Consider the following 22,929-nt stretch of genomic DNA (forward strand, 5'->3'; position numbering starts at 1 on the left):
ATTTTATTGGCTGCTGTCCAATTCAAACTGCAATCCGTTAAATGAAGAGCTGATGTGCTGCACACTTTTTAAAAAATAGCATCATTCTTTATATTTGGGCTTGGAGGGTGTCAAGTCAGGTCGAGTGATACGGCTCAAGTCCAAGTCAAGTCACGAGTCATTGGTGTTAAAGTCAAAGTCGAGTTGCAAGTCATCATATTTGTGACTCGAGTCTGACTCGTGTCCAAGTCATGAGACTCGTGTCCAAGTCATGAGACTCGTGTCCAAGTCATGAGACTCGTGTCCAAGTCATGTGACTCGTGTCCGCACCTCTGATACTTTTTATGAAGCACCAATGGGTCCCCTGGTCAAAAATATTGCACTATAAAGGATAGGGTGACATTTCGCACTCACCCTGCTCCTCTCTCTAATGATCCCAACCCATAGATCTCCCACTGTGAAACCAAACCACAGAGAGATGTGCCTGCTTAATGCAAACTATCAATAAAAAGTGTTGAGCAAGTAGACAACTAGAGTATTTGTTTGTCTGTTTCCAGCAGGATTTGAGCCTCTGGCAGAATCCAAGCAGAACCAAATTTAAGTGATATAATTTTATTGAAGTTGTGGGTAGACTTTAATACTTTGTAGAGGTAGGAGTTCAAATACGATAGCCCATGGTGGGTCACATGCAGGGTCACATGCAAAGTTAAGGATTACACATACAACCTCCACCATGACAATATTACAGGTAAATTACAGGTTCATGTGAAATATTAGGGATATTACAATGCCATACATATATGCATTCTCTGATCTAGGATCAGTTTCCCCTTCCCCAATCCTCACCATAACCATTTGTGGGGGAAATGTTAAACTGATCCAAGATTAGGGTCTATGGGCAATATCACCCTAAACCTACAAACGTCCCAAATTGCCACCACCCAACCCCTTTCCCCTCAAACACTCCATTCCATTGGCTGTCTGTTAGCCGTATTGCCCAATGGAAAAGGCCCCTGAGTCGTTTGACTGTTTCTCTACTCCAATGAACTCCCTACTCCGATAGAGCCCATTGCTGGATAAGGAGTTCTCGATCTGCGTGTCTGATACCTAATGGAGTAATGGTAGATTGGGGGAGAGAGAGAGATGAGATTACTTTATTGAATTGTATACACTTGAAGAACATCAGGAGCACATTTTCACTTAGTCTCCAGTTGGTATCAATGCATGATTTAAGTGGAAGTTAGGATTTGCCACTTAGTTTAAACTATTCCTCTGGGCTGTATGTATCAACTTCTCAGAGAAGGCTTAGTGATTTAATATCAGTCTTTCCTTTTAGATTACAATGAATAAGGTAATGGGACAGGGGTGAGCTGATCCTAGATCAGCACTCCTACTCTGAGATGCGGCCCCAGGCTTGCAAAGGCTGACACTGGTTATTAAGATAAATATCTATATCACAGTAAGCAGGGTTGGTGTCTTGCCTCAAACTTTACCTCCTCAAACTTCTTGGCCTTGTATTGCTCTGCTCCCTTCAGAAAGTTCAAGAGTATGATGTCACAAAGCACGGTGCCCTGCAACCAATCCAAGGCAGAGAAAAAAAAACAAGGTTTTAAAATAGAATAGAAAGGAATTGAAGAAATGAGGCGACGAGAGGAGAGAAGAAAGGAGAAGAGAGTAGAAAATAAGAATAACTTTATTTTCCTGGAAATAACTTGTTGGCAAGACAGGAACACACACGGCACAGATACATTTTCAAACTAGCCTAAAAGAGACTGGATAATATTATTACAAAGTTAAGAGACTGAAGGTGGAAAGGACATGTTTTAATTTAAAACTAGCCAAGAGACGGTGTGGATAGAAAGTAGAAACTGAATAGAAGGGCTCACCACTCCAACTGACGTAAAGGCAGCTACCATGTTGATCAGAGTCGGGATCATGTTAAACTTCCCTGCCTGTAAGAAACAAGTTAAGTACTTTACAGAAGTAAACACACACACGACCCCCCCCCCCCCCCCCCCCCCCATCTAACAACACATATATGTAGAACAGTCATGGACCCACATAGGCAATTAGACTCATGCAAACCACAGACATGTTTTCACACACACACGCACAAATTGAAATCACTCACATTTCCATTGACAAGCACATCAAACCTGATGGCATAGGCCTTCAGCAGAGTACGGTAATCTGTCCCATTGTCCATCTTGTAGTACTTAGCATACCTATCAGCACAACATGGACAGAGTGTAAGGACATGGGTTGACAGTTAATCCTACCCCGAGTCCTTATTTACAAACAAAGCATGTGTTTAGTGTGTCCGCCAGATCAGAGGCAGTAGGGATGACCAGGGATGTTCTATTGATAAGTGTCTGAATTAGACAATTGTCCTGTCCTGCTAAGCATTCCAAATGCAATTAGTACTTTTGGTTGTCAGGAAAAATGTATGGAGTAAAATGTACATAATTTTCTTTCGATTTTGGAAAATGGCGCCGAAGAGGATGGCTGACGTTTTACATGCCCGTAATCAATTGTGCTATTTTGTTATTTTTTTTTTTGCATTGTTCGCAACTTATTTTGTGCATAATGTTGGTGCTACTGTCTCTTATGACCGAAAATAACTTCTGGACATCAGAACTGGAATTACACAACACAGACTGGAAGAAGCTTTTTCCTCTAACGAGTCCAACGAGAAGGATATACTGCTCTCCCGGGAAGAAGGCCCAGGTCCACGTCATTGGCTTGAAGAAAAGACGTAGGAAAAGAGGACGCAGATCAGGCTGCCTTTTGAGAATCCGTAGGCGAGCGACAACTCCCATTAACATCAATTCTACTTGCTAACATGCATTCATTGGAAAATAAAATGGATGACCTATGATTACAATTATCCAACCAACGGGATATTAAGACTTGTAATATCCTATGTTTCACCGAGTCGTGGCTGAACGACGACACAGACATTATAGATCTGGAGGGATTTTCAATGCACCGGCAGAACAGAGAAGCTACATCTGGTAAGACAAGGGGTGGGGGTGTGTGTCTTTGTCAATAACAGCTGGTGCTGATATGAAAGAAGTCTTGAGGTATTGCTCGCCTGAGGTACCTTATGATAAGCTGTAGACCACACCATCTACCACGAGAGTTCTCATCTATATTATTCATAGCTGTCTATTTACCACCACAGACCACTGCTGGCACTAAGACTGCACTCAATCAACTCTATAAGGCCATAAGCAAACAAGAAAATACTCTCCCAGAAGCGGTGCCAAACTTCAATCAGTTTTACCAAATTCTTACCAACATGTCACATGTGCAACCACAGGGGGAAAAAAAACTCTAGACCATCTTTACTCCACACACATAGATGCATTCAAAGCTCTCCCCCACCCTCCATTTGGCAAATCCAACCATAATTCCACCCTCCTGATTCCTGTTTACAAGCTAATACTAAAACAGGAAGTACCAGTGACTCGCTCAATACGAATGTGGTCAGATGGTGCGGATGCTACGCTACAGGACTGTTTTGCTAGCACAGACTGGAATATGTTCTGGGATTCATCAAATGGTATTGAGGAGTATACCACCTCAGTCATTGGCTTCATCAATAAGTGCATTCCCACAGTGACCTATCCCAACCAGAAGCCATTGAACATCCGCATCTAGCTAAAGGCTAGAGCTGCCACTTTCAAGGAGCGGGATACAAATCCGGATGGCTATATGAAATCCTGCTATGCCCTCATGCCCTCAAGCAAAGTGTCAATAAATGATTAAGATTGAATCCTACTACACCGGCAGGGCTTGAAAACTATTACGGACTACAAAGGGAAACCCAGATGCGAGATTCCCAGTGACGCGAGCCTACCAGACGAGCAAAATACCTTTCATGCTCGCTTCGAGGTAAGCAACACTGAAGCATGCACGAGAGCACCAGCTGTTCTTCGTGACCATGTGATAACGCTCTCGGTAGCCGATGTGAGCAAGACCTTTAAACAGGTCAACATTCACAAAGCCGCAGGGCCAGATGGATTACCAGGACATGTACTCAAAGCATGCGCGGACCAACTGGCAAGTGTCTTCACTGACATTTTCAACCTCTCCTGACTGAGTCTGTAATACCTACATGTTTCAAGCAGACCACTATAGTCCCTGTGTCCAAGGAAGCGAAAGTAACCTGCCTAAATGATTACCACACTGTAGCACTCACGCCGGTAGCCATGAGGTGCTTTGAAAGGCTGGTCCTGGCTCACATCAACAGCATCCTCCTGGATACCCTAGACCCACTCCAGTTTGCATACCGCCCCAACAGATCCACGGATGATGCAATCTCAACCGCACTCCACACTGCCCTTTTCCACCTGGACAAAAAGAGCACCTACAGTTGAAGTCGGGAGTTTACATACACCTTAGCCAAATATATTTAAACTCAGTTTTTCACAATTCCTGACATTTAATCCTGACATAAAATTCCCTGTCTTAAATCAGTTAGGATCACCACTTTATTTTAAGAATGTGAAATGCCAGAATAATAGCAGAGATAATTATTTATTTCAGCTTTTATTTCTTTCATCACATTCCCAGTGGGTCAGAAGTTTACAAACACTCAATAAAAATGTGGTAGCATTGCCTTTAAATTGTTCAACTTGGGTCAAACATTTCAGGTAGCCTTTAACAAGCGTCCCACAATAAGTTGGGTGAATTTTGGCCCATTCCTCCTGACAGAGCTGGTGTAACTGAGTCAGGTTTGTAGGCCTCCTTGCTCGCGCACGCTTTTTCAGTTCTGCCCACAAATTTTCTATAGGATTGAGGTCAGAGCTTTGTGATGGCCGCTCCAATATCTTTTGTGACTTCGTTGTCCTTAAGCCATTTTGCCTCAACTTTGGAAGTATGCTTAGTGTCATTGTCCATTTGGAAGACCCATTTGCGACCAAGCTTTAACTTCCTGACTGATGTCTTGAGATGTTGCTTCTATATATCCACATAATTTTCCATCCTCATGATGCCATCTATTTTGTGAAGTGCACCAGTCCCTCCTGCAGCAAAGCACCCCCACAACATGATGCTGCCACCCCTGTGCTTTATGGTTGGGATGGTGTTCTTCGGCTTGCAAGCCTCCCCCTTTTTCCTCCAAACATAACGATGGTCATTATGGCCAAACAGTTCTATTTTTGTTTCATCAGACCAGAGGCCATTTCTCCAAAAAGTACGATCTTTGCCTTTATATGCAGTTGCAAACCGTGGTCAGGCTTTTTTATGGCGGTTTTGGAGCAGTGGCTTCTTCCTTGCTGAGCAGCCTTTCAGGTTATGTCAATATTGGACTTTTACTGTGGATATAGATACTTTTGTGCCTGTTTCCTCCAGAATCTTCACAAGGTCCTTTGCTGTTGTTCTGGGATTGATTTGCACTTTTCACACCAAAGTACGTTCATCTCTAGGAGACAGAACGCGTCTTCTTCCTGAGCGTTATGACGGCTGTGTGGTCCCATTGTCACGTCCTGACCTTAGTTCCTTTTTTATGTCTCTATTTTGGTTTGGTCAGGGCGTGAGTTGGGGTGGGAATTCTATGTGTTTGGCCTGGTATGGTTCCCAATCAGAGGCAGCTGTCAATCGTTGTCTCTGATTGAGAACCATACTTAGGTAGCCTGTTCCCACCTGTGTTTGTGGGTAGTTGTTTTCTGTCTTTGTATTCTGTACCAGACAGAACTGTTTCGGTCTCGTTCATTCTCTTTTGTTGTTTTTGTCATTCAGTGTTCAGTTCATTTCATTAAATTTACGATGAACACTTACCACGCTGCGTGTTGGTCCGATGATTCCTATTCCTCATCATCAGACGAAGAGGAGAGTCGTTACACACATGGTGTTTATACTTGCATACTATTGTTTGTACAGATGAACGTGGTACCTTCAAGCGTTTGGAAATTGCTCCCAAGGATGAACCAGACTTGAACCAGACAATTATTTTTCTGAAATTTCTTTTGATTTTTCCATGATGCAAAGAGGCACTGAGTTTGAAGGGAGACCTTGAAATACATCCACAGGTACACCTCCATTTGACTCAAATTATGTCAATTAGCTTATCAGAAGCTTCTAAAGCCATGACATAATTTTCTGGAATTTTCCAAGCTGTTTAAAGGCACAGTCAACTTAGTGTATGTAAACTTCTGATCCACTGGAATTGTGGTCTGACCCATGACCCATTGAGGGCGGTGCAGTTGCCGTACCAGGCGGTAATACAGCCCGACATGATGCTCTCAATTGTGCATCTCTAAAAGTTTGCGGGGGTTTTAGGTGACAAGCCAAATTTCTTCAGCCTCTTCTTCACCACTCTGTCTGTGTGGGTGAACCATTTCAGTTTGTCTGTGATGTGTACGCAGAATAACAGAATAACTGCAGAACAACTTTCCACCTTCTCCTCTACTGTCCCGTCGATGTGGATAGGGGGGTGCTCCCTCTGCTGTTTCCTGAAGTCCACGATCCTCTCCTTTGTTTTATTGACATGAGTGAGAGGTTGTTTTCCTCACAACACACTCCGAGTGCCCTTACCTCCTCCCTGAGTCCTGAACCAAATCTTGCGTGTCATTCATTTGTTGTAGCCACTAGGTGGTGATCTAGCTCAGTGGTCTTCAACTGGTGAGCCTTGAGGAACTCAGGTATGCCGCGAAACTTTTCCTAATCTGGATAATTTTTTGAACACAATTTTTTTTGAATATACGTGACCTGTGAAATGCACATGGAATTCTGTCTTGGGAGCACCAGTGCCGCTCAGATAATACATTGAATGGCACCTTGTTTCAAGTCCCATGTGCTCAGGCTGTTGTTACCTTTATATCATTTGAAGGTCACGCATCAGGAGCAAAGTCATTTTTTATAATTTTACTTTGCCTGTGACTGAGAACCATTAGCACATGCACGTCTGATTAGGCTTACCTGTACCACAGCCTCTGACATAGAAAGATATGGAGCGTGGTTTTGTGTTCCTGGTTGCACCTTTACAATGCAGAAAACCAATGTCTCTAAACCCAACCCTTTCAAAATGAATGATCTTCAGCAGCTATTTTATCAGAGCTACAAAAAAAATCCTTCCAGCACATTTTCGCGGGGTGCTCATTAAGGGGTATCAGAAAAATGTATCATCAAGAATAAGGAACTATGAAAATAGTTCAAATAAACCCAATTTTTAATCTATAATTATGTTTGTCACAGAAGTAGATGACTTGCAGTTTGGATCAGATAAGACAGAGTTAATTTACACTAAATCAATTAATAGGGACATTTTAGGTGTCAGACCTAATTTTTCTTCCATCAAGTTGTGCCACGGTAAAATCACTGATCTAGCTTAAAGCCATTTACTACCCATAGGCAACCCAGTTTGAAGAAGAAGACGATGCTCTGATCGTTGACTGATCACTCCCAACCCATAGGAATCCCCACCCATTTGACTACCGGTACTTTAAAATGGTGTAAGCCCTCAATGGCAATGTCCATGCAAAAACTGGTTATATTCATCAAGATATCTCTATGTATCTCTACGGGGCTCACTCTCCAAAGGCCAGAGGTTAGAGGTCAGAGGTCATGGCTACCTGAAGTTGTACCCGGGGGAGACGCTGTTCTTCTCCGACATGGCGTCCAGCCGCGTGAAGGAGTAGGAAGGGTTACACTCATCCTCTGACTGGTCCAGGTCACACATCCAGCCAATCTTTATACCTATCACCCCTCCCTGTAGGAAGGGGTTGACATACATTTAGAAAATCTCTCTCATTTGTTACTTTATGAGTGGGAAAAAGACAGCATTTGAATGTAGCCTAAAGGGGAAGGAGTGAATACAGCCGACGGGTAGGGAAAAGAGAGAAAGAGAGCATAATATGTGAGTATATAAAAAGACTAGTATGGATGGAAATAACTGTGGATAGAAATCACAGGAGGCTGCTAATAATGGCCGGAACGGAGCAACTGAAATGGCATCAAACACCTGGAAACCACGTGTTTGATGTATTTGTTACCACTCTACTGATTCCACTCCAGTCATGAATAAGAACCTGTTCGCCCCAATTAAGGTGCCGCCGACGTTCAGGTGGTAATGATGGTCACGTTCAGATGGTAATGCAGTGCATTCAGAAGGTATTCAGACCCCTTCCTTCATTACACATTTTGTTACATTACAGCCTTATTCAAAAATGGATCAAATCTTTTTTCCCCCCCTCTTCAATCTACACACAATAACCACAATGACAAAGCAAAAAATGTTGTAAATTTATATATATTTAAAAAAAACAGAAGTACCTTATTTACATAAGTATTCAGACCCTTTGCGATGTTTCCATCGATTATCCTTGAGATGTTTATACTACTTGATTGGAAGTCCACCTGTGGTAAATTCAATTGATTGGACATGATTTTGAAAGGCACACACCTGTCTATATGAGGTCCCACAGTTGACAGAGCATGTCAGAACAAAAACCAAGCAACGAGGTCGAAGGGATTGTCCGTAGAGCTCCGAGGGTACCAAAGGGTACCAAGACGTTTCTGCAGCATTGAAGGTCCCCAAGAACACAGTGGCCTCCATCATTCTTAAAAGGAAATAGTTTGCAACCACCAAGACTCTTCCTATAGCTGGACACCCGGGCCAAACTGAGCAATTAGGGGAGAAGGGCCTTGGTCAGGGAGGTGATCAAGAACCCGATGGTCACTCTGACAGAGCCCCAGAGTTCCTCTGTGGAGATGGGAGAACCTTCCATAAGGACAACCATCTCTGCAGCACTCCACCAATCAGGCCTTTATGTGGCCAGACGGAAGCCTCTCCTCAGTAAAAGGCACATGACAGCCCATTTGGAGTTTGCCAAAAGGCACCTAAAAAGACAAGCTTCTCTGGTCTGATGAAACCAAGATTGAATTCTTTGGCCTGGCACCATCCCTACGGTAAAACATGGTGGTGGCAGCATCATGCTGTAGGGATGTTTTTCAGTGGCAGGGACTGGGAGATGAACTGAGCAAACTACAGAGATCCTTGAAGAAAACCTGCTCCAGACTGCTCAGGACCTCTGCTCAGGACTGGACAATTACCCTAAGCAAACAGCCAAGACAACTTAGAAGTGGCTTGAGTGGTCCAGCCAGAGCCCGAACTTGAACCCTATCAAACATCTCTGGAGGGACCTGAAAATAGCTGTGCAGTGACATTCCTCATCCAACCTGACAGAGCTTGAGAGGATCTGCAGAGAAGAATGGGAGAAACTCCTCAAATACAGGTGTGCCAAGCTTGTAGCATCATACCCAAGAAGACTTGAGGCTGTAATCACTGCCAAATGTGCTTCAACAAAGTACTGAGTAAAAGGTCTGAATACTTATGTAAATGTGATATTTCAGTTGTTTATATTTTTAAAAAATTTACTAAAAAATCCAAAAGCCTGTTTTTGCTTTGTGCAGATTGATGAGGGAAAATAACAATTTAATTTGTTTAAAAATAAGGCTGTAACATAACAAAATGTGGAAAAAGTGAAGGGGTCTGAATACTTACTGAATGCACTGTATGTCAAGTTAATATACTAGTATGGATATATACCTGGGAGTGAACCACCATACCTTCTGTGCCAGCGTGGTGAAGTTCTGGTGTGCATAGCGGATGACATCCCCCACCCTGAAGATGGGACAGTAGGTGTTGTTCTCATGGTCAAAGTTACACGCCTTGATGTACTGAGGGGTGATGGTGGGCAGGAAGTTACCCCTGAGATGCGCACACACACACACACATATAAACACAGGAGAGACAGGGGACCAGTTAGAGTTGTAACATGATTATCTTTGTCATCATCGTCATCAACATCATTATCAACATCATTATCATCATCATCATCCTCCTCACTTGGTGAAGTTGAAGAGGGGGAAACGGATGCTGTTCTTGATGAAGATGGTAAAGTTCTCCACCTCCATCATAGGATGCCTGAGGGAAGGTCAGAAAGAAAACTGTGTTCATTCATCTGAACGAGAGATCTCGGTTTATTGTTTTTGTAAAGCTGTCAGTGTTTTTATATACTTTTGTTTGATTTTGGATCCTGCGGCTCTGTTGGGGCTTAGTTGCTCGGAGCGCTGCTGTCTGTCCCAGGATCCCTCAGGATTCCGCAGAGGGGTAGAGACATGGAAGCCGAGCTAGACTAGCTGGCTCGGCGGTCTCAAATTGAGGTCGCTATTAAACGTTTCCAGTGCTGCAGGAGCTGTGTTTACCTTTGCTTTGTTCCAGGACAACGTGGACCACGCTGACTTTCAATGCAGCAACTGCTTGCTTGCGGAGGACTATAGGAGCGAAGTGGCTACTCTTAGCAAGCAAGTAGCAAACCCACACAAGCTACTGGGGAATCCACTCCCTTGTACTTTTTCATTTTTCTTCCACCCCAGTAGCCGGACGCCGCTCTGTTCTGGTGGAATGGAACACGCGTCACTTTAACTCATCTCGTGTGTACATTTGGAGTCGGAAGTTTACATACACTTAGGTTGGAGTCATTAAAACTCGTTTTTCAACCACTCCACAAATGTCTTGTTAACAAACTATAGTTTTGGCAAGTCGGTTAGGACATCTACTTTGTGCGTGACACAAGTAATTTTTCCAACAATTGTTTACAGACAGAATATTTCACTTATAATTCACTGTATCACAATTCCAGTGGGTCAGAAGTTTACATACACTAAGTTGACTGCATTTAAACAGCTTGGAAAATTCCAGAAAATTATGTCATGGCTTTAGAAGCTTCTGATAGACTAATTGACATCATTTTAGTCAATTGGAGGTGTAATCTGGTTCATCCTTGGGAGCAATTTCCACACGCCTGAAGGTACCACGTTCATCTGTACAAACAATAGTACGCAAGTATAAACACCATGGGACCACACAGCCATCATACCTCTCAGGAATGAGACTTGTTCTGTCTCCTAGAGATGAACGTACTTTGGTGTGAAAAGTGCAAATCGATCGCAGAACAAGAGCAAAGGACCTTGTGAAGATGCTGGAAGAAACAGGTACAAAAGTATCTATATCCATGGTAAAACAAGTCTTATATCGACATAACGTGAAAGGCCACTCAGCAAGAAAGAACTGCTCCAAAACCACCATAAAAAAAAGCCAGATTGCGGTTTGCAACTGCACATGGAGACAAAGATCGTACTTTTTGGAGAAATGTCCTCTGGTCTGAAGAAACAAAAATGGAACTGTTTGGTCATAATGACCATCGTTATGTTTGGAGGAAAAAGGGGCAAGCTTGCAAGCTGAAGAACACCAACCCAACCATGAAGCACGGGGGTGGCAGCATCATGTTGTGGGGGTGCTTTGCTGCAGGAGGGACTGGTGCACTTCACAAAATAGATGGCATCATGAGGCTGGAAAATGATGTGGATATATTGAAGCAACATCTCAAGACATCAGTCAGGAAGTAAAAGCTTGGTCGCAAATGGGTCTTCCAAATGGACAATGACCCCCAAGCATACTTCCATGCAAAATGGCTTAAGGACAACAATATCAAGGTATTGGAGTGGCCCTCACAAAGCCCTGACCTCAAGCTTATAGAAAATGTGTGGGCAGAACTGAACAAGCGTGTGTGAGCAAGGAGGCCTACAAACTGACTCAGTTACACCAGCTCTGTCAGAAGGAATGGACCAAAATTCACCCAATTTATTGTGGGAAGCTTGTGGAAGGCTACCCAAAACATTTGACCCAAGTTAAACAATTTAAAGGCAATGCTACCAAATACTGATTGAGTGTATGTAAACTTCTAACCCACTGGGAATGTGATGAAAGAAATAGCTGAATTAAATAATTTTCTCTACTATTATTCTGACATTTCACATTCTTAAAATAAAATGGTGATCCTAACTGACTTAAGACAGGGAATATTTACTAGGATTAAATATCAGGAATTGTGAAAAACTGAGTTTAAATGTATTTGGCTAAGGTGTATGTAAACTTCCGACTTCAACTGTATATACAGTTTTCTGTACTGTTCTACTGTATCTCATTCACTTAATAATGTTTACATATCTTGTATTACTCATCTCATATGTATATACTGTTTTCTATGCTATTCTACTGTATCTTAGTACGTTCCGCTCTGACATCGCTCGTCCATATGTATATAGTCTTAATTCATTCCTACTTAGATTTGTGTGTATTGGGTATATGTTGTGTAATTTGTTAGATATTACTTGTAAGATATTACTGCACTGTCGTAGCTAGAAGCACAAGCGTTTCGCTTCAACCGCAATAACATATAATCACGTGTATGTGAATAATAAATGTGATTTGGAATTGTCGCCGCGTTGTTGGCTCTCCACAGCTGACTGGCCGGTGCTCAGCAGGGTTCCATCCCCGAAGGTGTCTCCCCCTTCCCTGGAGAACAGAGCTGTTCTCGACCCAACCAACCAGCCATGTAGATACATCACCCGACGTGGAAGTCGAAGACAGCGTCCTCTGGCAACAGGGGTCTTCTTGGAGATGTTGAGCCCGGACCTGACACAGACCAGAAACAGCTTTGCCGCCCTGGATCCAGAGGTTCCGGCACCTTCTTCCTTGGGGGGCTTCCCATTCAAGATCGGATCCGGAGGTACCTGGGTCTTCATCCTCTGTTCTGTCTCCCTCTCCGGTGACTTCTACCTCAAGTTCAGATTCTCGGAGCTCCCACCCTCATCAGACTGTGAGACTGCGTGAGAGACATCGCCAGCTGTCACCATAAGCAGCTTTATGAAACATCTTGGTTCCCAAGGCAAAAACCCTGTGCTACCCAGGAGCACGAATACAGGACATGATTTTAGCTTTAAAAAACTCAAAAGAACAGCCAATCGTTTCAGGACCAGTACCATTGTTGGGTGTGAAAGATTCAGCAGGCTACTGGCCTTACACATCTGGCAAAAATATTATTGTAGCTCTGCTTGAGTCACTTTTATAGATAACGTTGACACCTTCTGGAAACAGAAGATACTACAGGAATGACGGAGTCCATCCGAATCATATTGGCTCCTGCATTGAAACAATGACTTATCAATGACCCAAGACCAGATCAGCTAATCCCTACCATTGAGATGTCATAATGCTGCATTAAATGTACATTATCATAAAGGCATTGGCAGAAACAATGTAAGTAAATTAATTGATGTCCCCCTAATTGCCCTGAATACCTTTGTTAACCCTACAGCTATTGGATGCAGTAATAATGAGCCTATGAACCAGAGTTACACTGTTAGCCTTGAAGCGGTGTACCCTAGTAGGAAGACCACTTTGTGCAGCTCACCCTGCACTATCAAATCTACTTCTGATAAGCTTCCCAGTAAAGCATTAAAAACAATCAAGCAACCCAGAAAAGTTATAAAATTAGCCCATATTAACATATGCAGCCTGAGAAACAAGGTCCATGAAGTCAATAACTTGCTTGCAACAGATGACATTCATGTCATTCATGGACCTCACTTTCGTATTGTCCGAGATCCCTAAAGACTGGAAAGCTGCCGCGGTCATCCCTCTCTTCAAAGGGGGTGACACTCTAGACCCAAACTGTTATAGACCTATAACCATCCTGCCCTGCCTTTCTAAAGTCTTCGAAAGCCAAGTTAATAAACAGATCACTGACCATTTCGAATCCCTTCTCCGCTGTGCAATCTGGTTTTCGAGCTGGTCACGGGTGCACCTCTGCCACGCTCAAGGTCCTAAATGATATCATAACCAGCATTGATAAAAGACAGTACTGTGCAGCTGTCTTCATCGACCTGGCCAAGGCCTTCGACTCTGTCAATCACCACATTCTTATCGGCAGCCTTGGTTTCTCAAATGACTGCCTCGCCTGGTTCACAACTACTTCTTAGATAGAGTTCAGTGTGTCAAATCGGAGGGCCTGTTGTCCAGACCTCTGGCAGTCTCTATGGGGGTGCCACAGGGTTCAATTCTCGGGCCGACTCTTTTCTCTGTATATATCATATATCATATATATATATATATATCATATATATATGCATACATATATATCATATATATATATATCAATATATCTTGCTGCGGGTGATTCCCTGATCCACCTCTATGCAGACGACACCATTCTGTATACATCTGGCCCTTCTTTGTGTTAACTAACCTCCAAACGAGCTTCAATGCCATACAACACTCCTTCCGTGGCCTCCAACTGCTCTTAAACACTAATAAAAACCAAATGTGTGCTTTTCAACCGTTCGCTGCCCGCACCCGCCTGCCCGACTAGCATCACTACTCTGGACGGTTCTGACTTAGAATATGTGGACAACTACAATTACCTAGGTGTCTGGCTAGACTATAAATTCTCCTTCCAGACTCATATTAAACATCTCCAATCCAAAATTAAATCTAGAATCTGCTTCCTATTTCACAACAAAGCCTCCTTCACTCACGCCGCCAAACATACCCTCATAAAACTGACTATCCTACCGATCCTCGACTTCGGCGAAGTCGTTTACAAAAAAGCTTCCAATACTCTACTCAGCAAACTGGATGCAGTCTATTACAGTGCCATCCGTTTTGTCACCAAAGCCCCTTATACCACCCACCACTGTGACCTGTATGCTCTAGTCGGCTGGCCCTCGCTACATGTCCTCTATAAGTCTATGCTAGGTAAAGCTCCGCCTTATCTCAGCTCACTGGTCACGATAACAACACGCATGCGCTCCAGCAGGTATATCTCACTGGTCATCCCCAAAGCCAACACCTCCTTTGTCCGCCTTTCCTTCCAGTTCTCTGCTGCCAATGACTGGAACGAATTGCAAAAATCGCTGAAGCTGGAGACTTATATTTCCCTCACTAACTTTAAACATCAGCTATCTGAGCAGCTAACCGATCGCTGCAGCTGTACATAGCCCATCTGTAAATAGCCCACCTGATCTACCTACCTCATCCCCATATTATTTTTATTTACTTTTCTGCTCTTTTGCACACCAGTATTTCTACTTGCACATCACCATCTGCTCATCTATCACTCCAGTGTTAATTTGCTAAATTGTAATTACTTTGCTTCTATGGCCTATTTATTGCCTTACCTCCTCACGCCATTTGCACACACTGTATATAGACTTTTTTTTTTTTCTATTGTGTTATTGACTGTACGCTTGTTTATTCCATGTGTAACTCTGTGTTGTTGTTTGTGTCGCACTGCTTTGCTTTATCTTGGCCAGGTCGCAGTTGTAAATTAGAACTTGTTCTCAACTAGCCTACCTGGTTAAATAAAGGTGAAATAAAAATAATAAAAAATATATATATTCTGACTATCTCTGAAACTCACTTAGATAATACCTTTGATGATACGGTGGTAGCAATACATGGTTATAATGTTTACCGAAAAGACAGAAATGCCAATGGGGGCGGTGTTGCAGTCTATATGAAGAACCACATTCCTGTAAAGCTTAGATCTAATGTTAAATACTGTTGAAGTAATATGGCTACAGGTTCACCTGCCTCACCTAAAGCCCATTCTGGTGGGAAGCTGCTATAGACCACCAAGTGCTAACAGTCAGTATCTGGATAATATGTGTGAAATGCTTGATAATGTATGTGACATCAACAGAGAAGTATATTTTCTGGGTGATTTAAATATTGACTAGCACTCATCAAACTGCCAACTCAAGAAAAAACGTCAAACTGTAACCAGGTCCTGCAACCTGATTCAGGTTGTCAGTCAACCTACCATGGTATTTACAAACAGGACAGTAATGAACTCATTAACAATTGATCACATCTTTACTAATGCTGCAGAAATGTGCTTTAAAGCAGTATCCAAATCCATAGGATGTAGTGATCACAATATAAAAGTCATATCTAGGAAAACCAAAGTTCCAAAAGCTGGGCCTAATATAGTGTATAAGAGGTCATACAACAAGTTTTGTAGTGATTCATATGTTGATGATGCAAATAATATTTGCTGGTCTGTGGTGCGTATTGAGGAGCAACCAGACGCTGCACTTGACACATTTATGAAATAGCTTATTCTAGTTACTAAGAAGTACACACCCATTAAGAAAATGACTGTAAAAACTGTTAAATCCCCTTGGTTTGATGAGGAATAAAACAATTGTGTGGTTGAGAGGGATGAGGCAAAAGGTATGGCAAATAAGTCTGGCAGCCCAACTGATTGAGAAACGTACTGCAAATGAAGAAATAATGTGACTAAGCTAAATTTTAAAAAACTACACTATGAAACAAAGATAAATTATGTAAAGAATGATGGAGCACCTTGATATGACATTTTGGGGAAAAAAGCCAACTCGGCTCCATCATTCATTGAATCATGCCAGCAACAAATGCTGACACTACACATCCAAGTATATCTGACCAAATTATGAAAGACAAGAATTGTACTTTTGAATTCCGTAAGGTCAGTGTGGAAGACGTGAAAAAAATTATTGTTGTCTATCAACAATGACAAGCTACTGGGGTCTGACAATCTGAATGGAAAATTATTAAGGATAATAGCGGATGATATTGCCACTCCTATTTGTCACATATTCATATGCCTACTAGAAAGCGCGTGCCCTCAGGCCTGGAGGGAAGCTAAAGTCATTCCCTACCCAAGAATAGTAAAGCCCCCCTTACTGGCTCAATTAGCTAACCAATCAGCCTGTTACTAACCCTTAGTAAACTTCTGGAAAAAATAGTGTTTGACCAGATTCATTGCTATGTCACAGTAATCAAATAGACAACAGACTTTCAGCATGCATATAGGGAAGGACACTCAACAAGCACGGCACTTACACAAATGACTGATGATTGGTTGAGAGAAATTGATAATAAAATGATTGTGGGGGCTGTCTTTTTAGACTTCAGTGCAGCTTTTGACATTATCAATCATAGTCTGTGTCTGGAAAAACGTATGTGTTTATGCTTTACACCCACTGCTATAATGTGGATAAAGAGTTACTTGTCTAACAGAACACAGAGTGTGTTCTTTAATGGAAGCCTCTCAAACATAATCCAGGTAGAATCAGGAATTCCCCAGGGTAGCTGATTAGGCCCCTTGCTTTTTTCAATCAATACAAACGACATGCCACTGGCTTTGAGTAAGGTCAGTGTGTTTATGTATGCAGATGACTCAACACTATACACGTCAGCTACTACAGTGACTGAAATTACTGTAAAACGTAACAAAGAGCTGCAGTTAGTTTTGGAATGGGTAGGAGGAATAAGTTACTCCTAAATATTTCCAAAGCGGGGACTGTGAAGTAACACAAACATAGGCACAGACACATGCACACACACACATGATAACATATGCACTATGCACACACATACACATGGATTTTGCGTTGTAGATATGTGTTAGTGGAAAATGGGCCTGAGGGCACACACTTAGTATTGTAATGTTTTTAAAATTGTATATAACTGCCTTTATTTTGCCAGACCCCAGGAAGAGTAGCTGCTGCCTTGGCAAATACAAATACACACGCACACACACGGTTACCCACGTCTTGATGTAGTCGATCTCCGCGGGGCACCAGCCTCTGATCTCACAGGTGTTGAGGGTGTCGTTGAAATGTACACACCTGCCCGTTGGAAGACCTGAGGAAGATAGGTAGGGAAAAGAGAGCGAGAGGTAGGGGAGAGAGAGACAGAAAGAAAGACAGAAAGAAAGAAAGACAGAAAGAAAGAAAGAAAGGATATATGACACAGAAAGGGGGAGGACGGATAGGGACAATAAATGACAAAGACCAAACCATTATTCTGGAAGCAACTGTTTTGCAAATTCTGTAACATCTTCTATCCTCTGAAGGAAAGACAATAAGAAAAGGATGTGAATTGATCCAGAAAAAGTAGAGAACCTCACCATTTCCTCCAGGCTTGTTGAGGAACCTAGTGCAGTTGTTGTCGTGCGTACACTTGTATTTCATCTCACTCTGTGCATCACACATAATACACGTTAGAGTAAAATACAGAGACAGAGAGACAGACAGACACAAAGAGACACAAAGACAGACAGACAGACAGACAGACAGACAGACAGACAGACAGACAGACAGACAGACAGACAGACAAAAACAGAGAGAGACAGAGAGAACATATGGGGGGGGAGACAACAGAAGGCCAATGGTAGAGTAAGTGTGAGTGGTCTCACTTCGGGACAGTATCCCTGCACCTGGTTCTCTGTGGTGATGAATTTAGTGATGATGCAGAACACAGAGGCCCCCTGTCAGACACACACACACACACACACACACACACACACACAGCATCAAAAACACTCCCATTTCCATTGACCAGCACATCAAACCTGATGTCATAATCCACACATACCTCAGTATCAATATTTGGTATCCATTTAGTCAAGTATTAAGTGATGTTTAAAGAGCTTTTAACAAATCGGCAAGGAATTTGTTAATAGGGCGGCAGGGTAGCCTAGTGGTTAGAGCGTTGGACTAGTAACTGAAAGGTTGCAAGTTCATATCCCCGAGCTGACAAGGTACAAATCTGTCGTTCTGAACAGGCACTGTTCCTAGGCTGTCATTGAAAATAAGAATTTGTTCTTAACTGACTTGCCTAACTGACACATAAGGAATCCAAATATCTCAGACCATAATCAATAGTTGTGTGTGTGCGTGCTTGGGTACCTACAGTACGTGTCTGTGTGTGCGCATGCACACGTACAGATTAGAAGTTGACCGATTAATCGGAATGGCCGATTAATTAGGGCCAATTTCAAGTTTTCATTACAATTGGGAATCGGTATTTTTGGAAGTCGATTTAAAAAAATATATTTTTTTACACCTTTATTTAACTAGGCAAGTCAATTATTAAGAACACATTCTTACTTTCAATGAAGGCCTAGGAACTGCCTTGTTCAGGGGCAGAAAGACAGATTTTTACCTTGTCAGCTCTGGGATTCAACCTTGCAACTGTTAACTAGTCCAACGCTCTAACCACCTGCCTCTCATTGCACTCCATGAGGAGTCTGCCTGTTACGCAAATGCAGTAGAAGCCAAGGTAAGTTGCTAGCTAGCATTAAACTTATCTTATCTTAAGCATTAAACTTAACTTATCTTAAAAAACAATAAATCAATCAATCATAATCACTAGTTAACTACACATGGTTGATGATATTACTAGTTTATCTAGCGTGTCCTGCTTTGCATATAATCGATGCAACGCAGGGGGATGATTTAACAAAAGCGCATTTGCGAAAAAAGCACAATCGTTGCACGACTGTACCTAACCATAAACATCAATGCCTTTCTTAAAATCAATACACAGAAGTATATATTTTTAAACCTGCATATTTAGCTAAAAGAAATCAAGGTTAGCAGGCAATATTAACCAGGTGAAATTGTGTCACTTCTCTTGCGTTCATTGCACGCAGAGTCAGGGTATATGCAACAGTTTGGGCAGCCTGGCTCATTGCGAACTAATTTGCCAGAATTTTACGTAATTATGACATAACATTGAAGGTTGTACAATGTAACAAGAATATTTAGACTTAGGGATGCCACCCGTTAGATAAAATACCAAACGGTACCGTATTTCAATGAAATAAGAAACTTTTTGTTTTCGAAATGATAGTTTCCAGATTCAACCATATTAATGACCAAAGGCTCGTATTTCTGTGTGTTATGTTATAATTAAGTCTATGATTTGATATTTGATAGAGCAGTCTGACTGAGCGATGGTAGGCAGCAGCAGGCTCGTAAGCATTCATTCAAACAGCACTTTCGTGCATTTTGCCAGCAGCTCTTCGCAAGCACAACGCTGTTTATGACTTCAAGCCTATCAGCCTAATGGCTGTTGTAACCAATGTGAAATGGCTAGCTAGTTAGCGTGGTGCGCGCTAATAGCGTTTCAAACGTCACTCGCTCTGAGACTTGGAGTAGTTATTCCCCTTGCTCTGCAAGGGCCGCGGCTTTTGTGGAGCGATGGGTAATGCTGCTTTGAGGGTGGCTGTTGTGGATGGTGTTCCTGGGGCGAGGAGAGGGACGGAAGCTATACTGTTACACTGGCAATACTAAAGTGCCTATAAGAACATCCAGTAGTCAAAGGTATATGAAATACAAATGGTATAGAGAGAGAAATAGTCCTATAAATACTATATGAACTACAACCTAAAACCTCTTACCTTGGAATATTGAAGTCTCATGTCAAAAGGAACCACCAACTTTCATATGTTCTCATGTTCTGAGCAAGGAACTCAAACATTAGCTTTTTTACATGGCACATATTGCACTTTTAGTTCTCCAACACTTTGTTTTTGCATTATTTAAACCAAATTGAACATGTTTCATTATTTATTTGAGGCTAAAGGTTTTTTTATTGATGTGTTATATTATGTTAAAATAAGTGTTCATTCAGTATTGTTGTAATTGCCATTATTACAATTACATTTCTTTTTAAATCGGCCGATTAATCGGTATCTGGTTTTTTGGTCCTCCTTCGGTATCGGTATCGGCGTTGAAAAATCATAATCCGTCGACCTCTAGTACAGATGTTTGCGTGTGTTACCTGAGAGGGGGTGACGTACTCAGCTACGTCCATGACTCGGTTGTTGTACAGTCCAAAGCCTTTGACTTTGGTCATGACAGACGACTCTATAGCCGTGTCTCTGATCTGGTACGCCTTCTCATGCACAAACACCCACCTGAGAGAGGTGCAGGAGAGGAGAGGAAGAAGGAGAGAGAATAAGAGAGAGAGAGGGGGGGGGGGGGGGGGGGGGGTGGAGAGAGAGGGGTCGATATAACATAATGGGAAAATCATTCAATCACAGTTTCCCTTCTCTTTCTGTCACGTATAGAGCAATAATGAATGATCTATGAGTCTTTAAAGACTTGCCCTTTGTTGGGCTGAAAGAGATTCTAATTAACAAACAATAGAATCAGCTCCATAAGCACAAGACGTTGAAAAGACGTTGAAAAGACGTTGAAAAGACGTTGAAAATACATAAAGCACAGCCTTTATAATGAGAAATGTGCGTCTGACTGGAAGTGTGCGGAGACTTTTTCCCGTTTCTCCAAAGGAAAGACGTTGAAAAGACGTCTTTCAACCAATTCCTCTCACTGGGAGATCCAGAATGTGAGTGATGGAGCGATAGTACTGACCCGATGAAGTAGGTGATGATGAGGAGCTGTACGACGCGGTTGATGATCCCGATGGTCCAGCTCTTCACCACCACCGACTTGGTGGTCTCATAGGTGAAGAAGTCCGTGATACACGTCCACATCCTGGCGTTGAGGCAACCCGCAACACCCAATAAATTCAACGTGTCACAGCCAACAATCCACAGAATGCCTCTTCGGAGAGTGTGTACAGTGTGTGTGACTTAGCTGACCCCCCAAAACAAAAGACAAATCTCAAGATGTGTTGGTTTCCATACATACTAAAACACTGCTATTTGTTCCAAAAAAGCAACCTGATCCTATTCTTCGCTTCTTTCAAAAAGGTCCAAATAACGGACCTCAATGTCGCTGCTGAAGTAGTGAAATGGTAAACATCCTTACACTCTCCCTCCCGCTTTCTCCATCTCTCTCTTTACCCCCTCTCTCCATCTCTCTCTCTTTACCCCCCTCTCTCCATCTCTCTCTCTTTACCCCCTCTCTCCATCTCTCTCTCTTTACCCCCTCTCTCCATCTCTCTCTCTTTACCCCCCTCTCTCCATCTCTCTTCACCCCCCTTCTCTCCATCTCTCTCTCTTTACCCCCCTCTCTCCATCTCTCTCGTTACCTCCCTCCCTCCCCCTCTCTCTTTCTGTCTCTGCTTTCCCCCCCTCCACTTACCAGATTGACTCTCAACCCCTTTATCTTTCCTTCTCCTCTTCTGCTTCCCCTAATGCTCGCGCACACACACACACACACACACACACACACACACACACACACACACACACACACACTAAAATATGAGGAAAAGACTTGAGAGTTAAGGAGGAGGAGATTCATTTCCTGAGTGGTGCCAGTCAGTCTGTCAGCATCCTCAGTAAAATTACCAAAACTGGAGTTTGAAGTAAAATACAATCCCCATTACAGTTAATGACAGACACAACGCACGCACACACTAACATTCAATGAGCAGTAACCTTGATGGTTAATTTCCTCATCTGTTGTCTTTGGTCCTTAACCTGAGGTCTAGAAGTCCATGACCATAGCGATTTGCATGCTACTGTATGTATGTTGTAGATACAATTTCATATATATATCGATTTCACCCGATGTTTCAACCGTGTCTTTATCCCAAATGGCACCCTATTCCCTATATAACACGTTTGACCAGGGTCCATAGGTCAAAAGTAGTGCACTATGAAGGGAATAGGGCGTCATTTGGAATTCAACCCCTTGTCTTTGACCATGCTCATTGAAAGATGAACATATCACCTAATGCAGGGCTCCACCACTTTTCGGCATTATTTTCATTATCTCCAGCACAATACCAGTGTCTACATATGTGAAAACGGTCTATTTCTACATTTTGTTTAAAAAAAAAACTAGGATTCAAAGTTTTAATATTTTAAAAACGGTGACTTTCACGGTGGCGTGGGGAACAAGAAAATACCCTCCCTCTAGCTAGAAACACGTTGCATGTTTTGAAAATCACTGTTTGTCTTCCTTTTAATCCTACCCTGTGATGTCACAGAGAAGCATTTTCCAGAGCCTTTCTTCCTTTCTTTTATAACCATGCTCTGTTTTCACCTATGGTTTGGTGCCGGAGATAATGAATAAGGTTGAAAAGTAGCCCTTAAAAAATGAATAATAATTGATTGTATTTATATAGGGCTCTTCCATGGACTGAAAGATACTAGACTAGAGATTAAGGCAGTATCTCTGGATGTTAGATGTATGTATACAGTATAATAATAATACATTTGAATTGTACAGCGCTTTTTCATTCCAGAGTTGTTTTGTTCTATGTTGCTCTGTCTGTATGCTACGTCTTGCTTGTCCTATGTTGCTCTGTCTGTATGCTATGTCTTGCTTGTCCTATGTTGCTCTGTGTGTGCT

General features: G+C 42.3%; 1 protein-coding gene across 1 annotated transcript; it reads right to left on the minus strand.

Moving 5' to 3' along the window:
• Positions 1-561: 561 nt before the first annotated feature.
• LOC110498667 (P2X purinoceptor 3-like) lies at positions 562-21,475 on the minus strand. Its single transcript, XM_036954369.1, has 12 exons — positions 21,037-21,475; positions 20,444-20,579; positions 18,072-18,143; positions 17,784-17,853; positions 17,425-17,518; positions 9,833-9,910; positions 9,553-9,694; positions 7,557-7,693; positions 2,111-2,204; positions 1,866-1,931; positions 1,473-1,550; positions 562-1,086 (listed from the first exon to the last, which is right to left on the minus strand). Exons 1-12 carry the CDS (start codon positions 21,156-21,158, stop codon positions 964-966), a joined length of 1,212 nt encoding a protein of 403 aa, XP_036810264.1. The 5' UTR covers positions 21,159-21,475; the 3' UTR covers positions 562-963.
• Between the last annotated feature and the right edge of the window lie 1,454 nt (positions 21,476-22,929).

This window comes from Oncorhynchus mykiss, chromosome 19 (assembly GCF_013265735.2).
Source record: "Oncorhynchus mykiss isolate Arlee chromosome 19, USDA_OmykA_1.1, whole genome shotgun sequence".
NCBI lineage: Eukaryota > Metazoa > Chordata > Actinopteri > Salmoniformes > Salmonidae > Oncorhynchus > Oncorhynchus mykiss.